This window comes from Bombyx mandarina, chromosome 28 (assembly GCF_030267445.1).
Source record: "Bombyx mandarina strain Sakado chromosome 28, ASM3026744v2".
Classification (NCBI taxonomy): Eukaryota; Metazoa; Arthropoda; class Insecta; order Lepidoptera; family Bombycidae; genus Bombyx; species Bombyx mandarina.
Genome location: NC_143233.1, coordinates 1,169,578 through 1,178,748, shown reverse-complemented (window position 1 = coordinate 1,178,748; position 9,171 = coordinate 1,169,578). Strand labels below are relative to the sequence as shown.

Sequence of the window (9,171 nt, the reverse complement as noted above, 5' to 3'; positions counted from 1 at the left end):
TTATGCGAGAATACTCCTGTAACGCGGAAACAAGGGGATTACTGTATGTCTTACATTTGCTACTTCCTTTAAATTGGGGGAGGGAGGATATAATATAAAATAGTTTGATAATTTACGCCTTAATACTATGTCGAATAAATTTAGATATTAAATAGTTTTAGCGAACTCGTATGCAAGACTTGCTTTGTCATCGTCTCATATGTACCCGATAAATATATATTTAGTCAAGGATATGTGTCGATATACGCTGTGAGCACTTTCCAGTGCTTTTACTGAGAAGAAACTCGTAAATTTAAGGACTGATAGTATACGGTATCGTAGGGACGTATATGACGTCACAATCATGGTCAATTTTCTACTATGATAGTATCGTAGGGACGTATAGACGTCACAATCATGGTCAATCTTCTACTGTATGTATTGCAGGCGTTTTTGTGGAAAAGGCTCTAAGGGTGCTTTGATAGCGTAATGAATTTTACCTTGCACAACCTCATGTCGATAATTCAATTATTAAGTTATTATACATACATTAAATAGCTTGAATTTTTTTTTTTACTTTTACTCAAAAGTATACCTAATGTTATTATGCGATTAATTCAACTGAAAATAACTGGAATATTCAATTTTTAAATATAACTAGATTTTAACTTTTTTGTTTTGTTGAATTGAAAATGACGACAAAAAACTTCCATGAGAGAGTATACTGTACTGTGTTCCGGTTTGCATCCAGTTTTAAGGTTTGCCGCTAGGGGCGCTGTTCCAACTCCATACAAAGTTGAGTTAACCTTTACACTATCGGGAGCGTTAAAAAAAAATTCACTAAGCATACTGTATAGCTAACTATAAAGAAACGGCTTCACAGTATAGTAAATTGACGTCACAACTTCAGTGCTCGCAATGCATATCGGAATGTCCAAATAAATATGAACTAACCATTGAGCATATCTATGAAGTAGGTCGAGGTATAGAGTACGTCGAATTGTCAGTACATGACTATAGCCAAAACAATAGTCCCAATGACATTTATAATTTATTAATATTTTTGTTGTTTATGCTGTCTCTACATAAATTATAACGAATTGTCGCTCGATGTCTTGTTTTATATTAATTTTATAGTTAAGACTGTTATTTAATTGTGAGTTAATTACATATTCGATCTATATAAGCCAATAAAAATTACATGGAGTAATATCATTGTTGACTTTTTTTTAGAAATACACTAATTATTCTGTAAGATCTATTTTTCTATTTGTCTATGGTCTGCAGCAACCACAGACTATCGAGAGGACGCACATTCGGTTGAAACAGCTATGCAATGAGATCGCGAGTGAGTCATTGAGTGAAGATGCGTATCAGTACAAGACTTGATACTGTCGCCACATATTTTTTTATTGCTTAGATGGGTGGACGAGCTCACAGCCCACCTGGTGTTAAGCGGTTACTGGAGCCCATAGACATCTACAACGTAAATGCGCCACCAACCTTGAGATATAAGTTCTAAGGTCTCAGTATAGTTACAACGGCTACCCCACCCTTCAAAATTCACCCACATTTATAAATGGCTTAAGATCTATTTAAACAAATTTATAATATTATCGACCAGAAGTGAGGTAGTTAAAAAAGGGAATAAATTACACAGAACTGGCCTAATTATATTTCATTGAATTAACCAAAACTTCTAACGAAATGATTTCAATCTACAATTAACAAAAATGTTAAAATTACACAAGTCCCAAATATGTTTCAACAAGAACCTCATACACGAACGCTACGCACAAAAAAAATTAAAAGCCGCAGCGAGGGATCATTTTTATAGTTTCTGGCCCTCGGTAACAATATATTTATAGGTAGGCAGCGGCTTGGCTCTGCCCCTGGCATTGCTGAAGTGCATGGGCGACGGTAACCACTCACCATAAGGTGGACCGTATGCTCGTCTGCCCACAAGGGCAATAAAAAAAAAGTTTTTGAAGTTCCCCTACAAGTAACACAGGTGATTCGTTGATAAATAAAACGCGAGTTTTCCAACCAACACACTTTATTTCTAACCACCACTGCGTCCACACACAGGTCACAGCGCGCAGCCCGACAGATGTTGAAGCCAGTCTCGTTTCGCGTGAGTGTTGCCGGGATGGGAGCTGTCCAGTGTCGGCATCGCAAATCGTACAAACTAATTTGAGGAGGCAGCGAAAATAAATATGGAAATGAGGGTAGTAGTAGTACCTTGCTATTTTAGGTAGTACCCGCACCAGTTGTTAATTACCAAAGTAAATGAACAGTCAGAATTAATGGTCACTTGTCTCGATGATAAAAGTTTTAAATACATTTTCAATTAAAAAAAAGTAGACAAACAAGTTTTTCGGTGACATGATTCAATAAAAGTTTTTAAACAGAAACGTGGATATCGAAAAATTTTTGATATTTTTTTATGATAAAAGTAGCAGCAAGGTTAACAAATAAATGATCTACAAAAAAATGAGGAAATGCAGATCGTTCGGAGCGTCAATCGCATTTGGCGGTTTAGTCCAAGGCGGCCGCACCAGAGATGATCTCGATGAGCTCCCTGGTGATGACAGCTTGACGGGTCCTGTTGAACGTGAGGGTCAGTTTGTCGATCATCTCTCCGGCGTTCTTGGAGGCGTTGTCCATGGCGGTCATGCGGGACGACTGCTCTGAGCAAGCGCCCTCCTTCAGCGCGTAGAACAACAGCGAGGCCAGCGAGAACTCCGTGTAGGATTGGAGCACGTCGCTGTCCAGAGAGTCGTACGCAGTCAGCTTGCTGGCGCTCTGAAACATCACAGTCTCGCCTTCTACTTATTCGTTTAGACCATAGACTAAGACAGGAACAAACACCTTAACACTAACCATACCAACACTTACTGGAACCTATTTCTACCATAGCTGATAGATAACGTTATACAACAAATATTACTAAAACAAAAAAAAGTATAATAATTGTAGATTACTTGGTAAGAAAAATCATGAAGTCAAATGTTCAAAAACAATAAGATGATACGTACATTTTCAACACAAAAGTTCAAAATGGGTTCAACCTGTTATGACATAAATCAATTTCTACCGTAAGCTGTCAATTTTTATGTGTGCTGTATTCCATAGACATCGCAAGTTAAAAGTTGCCACCCACTTTGAGACACGAGTGGAAATATAGTAACTTACATTTTGGGTAATCATTTTTTACGATATTATATTATTATTTAAATGGCTCTGCTGTAATGTTGGCATAGCTTGAAGTTACAATAATTTCGCTTTCTTCGTCGATATCAATTATAACAGCTGTTCCACTCGGACGAGAAAGATGATCACAGACAACAGCTTGTAACACAATGTTATTCTTTCATAAAGTGCGATTAATTGTTGGTGTTTATAAAAAAATTGTAATACCATAATATTAATCACAATCCCTATTGGCAACTTAGCTTGTTTCAATTTGTTTTTCTTTAAGATATTCTAGATTTGTAGTTTTATAGGTAAGCCGATAGTCTCCCCATAAATGTACCTCAATTGTTCAATACCAAAATAGATAATTTTATTAATTACCAAGTCAATATTTATACATCATATTATATTGAATTTCTAAAGATTTTTATTATATTATATTGCATACCTCAATAGACTTCTTAGTGTAGAGAGGCAAGTCGGACTGGGCGTAAGAGACCACAGACTTGAACTTGTTGTAAATGATCTTTCCGGAACCAAACTCGTATCCTGAGGTGAGAATGGCAGCGGCCAACTGACTTGCGTCCAAGAAAGTAGGTGGGAGACGTCCGATCTGCAAATTAATTCAATAGATCTATAATACGGTTATTACATAAACGCACTGTGATATGAATTTGTGTACTTTTCCACTTTTTACAAGTTCAATGAACTTGTATTCAAAATTTATTTTCGTTTACTGAATTATTATTATTTATTTTCTCACATAGCCTCAGTAGATGCAGTATAGCATAGCGGGAAGATGCATTTTTATATCAAATGTTGTAACATACCCAAAGCATAATTAAAAAAATAATGACACTAATCTCTAGAGGCAGTTATAAACTTGAGCAGTTTTATATTAAATAAAGATATTGTGAATTCCTTATTTAGATAAGAACCGAATGAATAGTTGGTAACTAAAAAAAATTTCATAATGCACCTAACAGTTTTAAGTAAAACCTTTCAATTAACTATTTCATTTACACACATAAATTTGAATTCAACTATCTAACAGAACTAACTACAAAGCTTGTATACCTCATTAGCAACACTAATGATGTGCTTTCCGTACAATCTCTGCAGGATACCGCGAGATTTATCTCCCACACAGATCACCTTGATGTTCTCAGCACCAGGTTCGCCGAGACGGTTGCGGATCACTTTGGATACACCAGTGTGTACAGCTCCGCACAAACCTGGAGAATATTCAATAGGTATCATATAGCCATGGTCAAGAGATTTGAGTTTTTAAATTATGATAAAGCGTTCATTTCAGAGATAAAAAAAACATTCAAGCACAGGAAAATGTTAAATGTGAGGTTCAATCTCAAAGTGACTAAATAAATCTGAAAATACAAACTTATTTTTTACGCCATTTACTGCCCTAAAATAGTGTAATGCAATCACAGCAGACTTAAAAACACCAATATTACACCCTGGAATGAAGAAATTTTACACAACAGGTATACTAGGCTTGAAGTCGTCGTGGCCTAAAGCATAAGACGTCCGGTGCATTCGTATATAGCGATGCAACGGTGTTCGGATCCCGCAGGCAGGTACCAATTTTTCTAATGAAATACGTACTTAACAATTGTTCACGATTGACTTCCACAGTGAAGGAATAACATTGTGTAATAAAAATCAAACCCGCAAAATTATAATTTGCGTAATTACTGGTGGTAGGACCTCTTGCGAGTCCGCACGGGTAGGTACCACCGCCCCGCCTATTTCTGTCGTGAAGCAGTAATGCGTTTCGGTTTGAAGGGTGGGGCAGCCGTTGTAACTATACTGAGACCTTTCAACTTATATCTCAACGTGTGTGGCACATTTACGTTCTAGATGTCTATGGGTTCCAGTAACCACTTAAAACCAGATAGGCTGTGAGCTCGACCACACATCTAGGCAATAAAAAAAAGGGCATTACTTCAGCAATTGTAAATTTTCACAATTCATTCACTCAATTATAGTTTTGTCCATGATTTTACCCAGTTTTCTAATATTGGTTCATCATAATAATCATCAGCCCACATATGAAACTACAGCCTGTTCTTTGGCCATATATACATACGTTTTGTGGATTACATTTTGCAAATCACTCCTTTCGTTGTATTTAAACTTTTCATTTCTATTAAATATTAAGTCAGTTTAGGCTTACCTCTGTCAGAGGTCATAGCAACAAACAATTGCTTGGGGTCATCTTCGGGAGGTGTAACCTGTCAATGATTAGAATGGTCATAATATATTGTAGACCAAGTGTATGTAACACTAGAGGGCAATTTTGACAATGTTTTGATGATTGGATTATTCATTAGAATAAGTGTATAGTATCTGAAGGAACATGCTCCAAAGGTGATAACATACATTTGGATGGATAACTAACATTTTGTGAATTTTTGATCTTTTCCCACTACTTTCTTCACAAACTATTAACGCATTCACTCAAAATTTATTAAGCAGATCATACCTCAGCCCTTTCATAGAACTGTACTGCACCTTCACCATAGGGACGAGCAGCTTTCAGGTCACGCTCAGCACGGGTGTATCTTTAAAAGAAAACTTCACTAAACTTGCAAATTTACATTTTAATTATATTTATATCTGTTTTAATGAGTTTGATCAAATAATTATATTAGATAATTCAAATGGTCAGATAACCGATGGCTTATAATGGAAAATACAGATGCCAATGTCATTTGCAATTATAATCTAGATAAGATTTTTTATTAAAAAAACCATTCCTTCTAAGATATCTGTTTGATTTTATGAAATTATTTGACAGCAAGTCTTCATGACAAATTAGAATTCTATTTTCAAATTGAGTTATAGTGTAGATTGTACAAATGTTTTTTTTTCTTCTTAACAGCGGAATGTTAGCTGCATGGTGCATGATAATATTTGAAATATTCTGAACTCACTTAGCAGCTGACACCATCTTCATGGACTGTGTGATTTTCTGGATATTTTTCACAGATTTAAGACGGATGGAAATGGCCTTCAAAGTAGCCATATTCCTGTTTGGCTGATGGTAAACCACCGCCACGACTTGGGTGCCGACACCCGGTCCGAAGCGTCCCAACATTTTGCAAATCTGAAAATTTTAAAACACTTATATCCAAGTTCAATCAGATGATTGAAAGGTTATGCCTAGTTATGTAAGACTAACGACGTCGAAAAATTATAAACTACAAAACCACGATTACAAAATCAAAGTTAATTAATATCTAATTGAGTAGCATTTGAGTTTTATGGAATATTTTAAATAATTTACTAACTTTATGGGTGTTTATCGGTAAAATTTACCAGTCGACGAAAAAATGTCGCTGGCCGACAATTTTTAGGTGATGCCAGAAAGGAAAACTCATTTATGTCATACCTGCTATAAACGTAACGACAAGTGAAGATCTATGGTAACGATTATTCCATTTTACCTAATTATAACTTTTTTTTTTATTGCTTAGATGGGTGGACGAGTTCACAGCCCAACTGCTGTTAAGTGATTACTGGAGCCCATAGACATCTACAAAGTAAATGCGCCACCCACCTCGAGATATAAGTTCTAAGGTCTCAAGTATAGTTACAATGGCTGCCCTCACCCCTCTAGCCGAAACGCATTACTGCTTAACGGTTGAAATAGGCAGGGTGGTGGTACCTACCCGTGCGGACTCACAAGAGGTCCTACCACCAGTAATTACGCAAACTATAGTTTTGTGGATTTCATTTTTATTACACAATGTTATTCCTTCACCGTGTAAGTCAATCGTGAACATTTGTTTGGTACGTATTTCATTAGAAAAATTGGTACCAACCTGAGATTCGAACACCGGTGCATCGCTCAACACGAATGCACCGAACGTCTTATTCTATATGCCACAATGACTTAAAACTATTTTATCTATTAGGTACTTAGAAAACAGTTTACATGTTGTCGTTGAAATTCATGAAATCGCTAGATGCCTTAAAATTAATAGCAAATAAAAGAATGTTTGGGATGATTGGAATGAGGAGGGAAATAGTATGATTTTTTTATTTAAATATTGTCTTCACATTTGCATGGCATGACGCTCCTTTTGCATGAATTGATTAATGTCCTTTCTACCTCCCTCAATACCTACCTTTGGGGTCAAAGAGTAAACAGCATAAGACCTAAGGTTGGCGACGGACTGCGCTTAGTATCTGTAAGTGCATAAATGTGGGAAATGCCACTAGACGGAGATTTTCAGGATCTTTTTTTTATTTTATTGCTTAGGTGGGTGGACTAATTCACGGCCCACTGGTATTGAGTGGTTACTGGAGCCCATAGACATCTACAACGTAAATGCCGCCACCTATTTTGAGATATGAGTTCTAAGGTCTCACTTTTAACAGTACGACGCGGTGACGGCTGCCCCACCCTTCAAGTCGAAACGCATTACTGTTTCCCGGCAGAAATAGGTAAGGTAATGGGTAATAGGTAATACGGAAGGTAATAGGTGTAACTATACTTGAGACCTTAGAACTTATATCTCAAGGTGGGTGGCGCATTTACGTTGTGGATGTCTATGGGCTCCAGTAAACACTTAACACCAGGTGGGCTGTGAGCTCGGCCACCTATCTAAGCAAAAATGCACCCGTCGTCGTATCCTCTAGCCCACAACGACGACTAAAAGTCCACTGAAAAAGGGTCAGTAAATAATTGTTATTTTACTGGACTATATTTGAAGCTAATTAGTATCTCAAATCAATAGTATTTCATTTCGCTCCATAAAATTCTTCATATATCACAGTATGCGAGATTGTACGACGTAGTATTCTTTTGCCTTTCGAGTTGAAAAAATTGAACTACTGTCAGGTGTCAAAATTATGACAAGAATTACGACTGTTTCATATTGCACAATTGCACATAGATTTATTAAACGAAGTATTTTCGTCGCGAAGTGCCATCTAAATAAAATATTTTAATAATATTAAAGTACAATGCCGGCGCCTGAAAACAAAGTTATTGAACAGGAGAGACCTGAAGAACCTATACCGGAACTTCCACCACGCGAAACGTCTCAAACAGATCACATAAACAAGAAGCTGTTAACATCATTATTTAATCGAATGAATGACGCAGAAAACTCAACGGTGTCAAAAACGCTCCAAAACGGTGATGACAATGAAAGTGATGAGTGGGAAGACTAATTTTAGCTTTGTATAACAATCCTAAATTATTTTTAAGACTATAAATATTATTTTTGTATTGAAATGTTTATTATTTTCATTGCTTTTTGTATGTGTCACGAATTATCAACCTGTAAGTTTTGTAAACTAATAACAATTAGTCATCATTTAATGTTAACAGAGAGCACATAGTTCACTGTAATTATGTTTGTAATTGTATTACACTTACTAATGTCCAAACAAGAAGACACAGGTCAACAAAGTGATTGGTTCATATGGTGCTTCTCTCGTCATTCTTTTTCTTTCAGCCTACAGAAGTCCTAACCTAGACACAGGCTACTCTCAACCTTCACAGCGACCTGTCCTGGACTGTCTATCTTATCCCATTACCTTGCCATAAATCATCGCTTGTAGCAATATACTCAATAGTTTTCTATTCTTAAACTCTAATTTCTAAGCTGATTACAGATGATAGTGCATGTTACGAGTACATAAAGGATATTTTTCTCCTGCCTACGTTGAAAGTTCAGTTTTCTTCCCGCTGTACAGGGAAGAAAGTAACTTTTCCTCCCTGGGGACTGACAAGTGTGCATGCGTGTTAGTGTCTACGTCTGCTCTCACACACCTAAAATTCTCCACCATTGTTGTGCTCGGGTAATTTGCAATATTGTGTTTAGTGTAAAAGTGAAATAAACAAAAGGCAATAAAATTTAATAGTAAAGTATTAAACAAAGATGAGTTCATCAGACAGTTCTTATTCAATTAGTAGTAGTTTATTTAAAAATTAAAAAACAATTAAATTGTTTTTTTATGAGT

General features: G+C 36.2%; 1 protein-coding gene across 1 annotated transcript; it reads right to left on the bottom strand.

The window, feature by feature from the left end:
• Positions 1–2,017: 2,017 nt before the first annotated feature.
• Positions 2,018–6,516, bottom strand: LOC114240930 (ATP synthase subunit gamma, mitochondrial). The gene is made up of 7 exons (XM_028171614.2): positions 6,486–6,516; positions 6,129–6,301; positions 5,678–5,756; positions 5,369–5,426; positions 4,252–4,409; positions 3,623–3,787; positions 2,018–2,784 (listed from the first exon to the last, which is right to left on the bottom strand). The coding sequence occupies exons 2-7, from the start codon at positions 6,290–6,292 to the stop codon at positions 2,518–2,520; spliced, it is 891 nt and encodes a 296-aa protein (XP_028027415.2). The 5' UTR covers positions 6,293–6,301; positions 6,486–6,516; the 3' UTR covers positions 2,018–2,517.
• Between the last annotated feature and the right edge of the window lie 2,655 nt (positions 6,517–9,171).

Excerpts from the sequence above, each read along its gene's own strand:
- LOC114240930 (XM_028171614.2), bottom strand. The coding sequence starts at position 6,292 with ATGTTGGGACGCTTCGGACCGGGTGTCGGCACCCAAGTCGTGGCGGTG. Across the intron at positions 3,788-4,251 it reads TCATTAGTGTTGCTAATGAG|ATCGGACGTCTCCCACCTAC; the intron begins GTATACAAGCTT and ends ATTAATTTGCAG. Across the intron at positions 2,785-3,622 it reads ACACTAAGAAGTCTATTGAG|AGCGCCAGCAAGCTGACTGC; the intron begins GTATGCAATATA and ends GTGATGTTTCAG.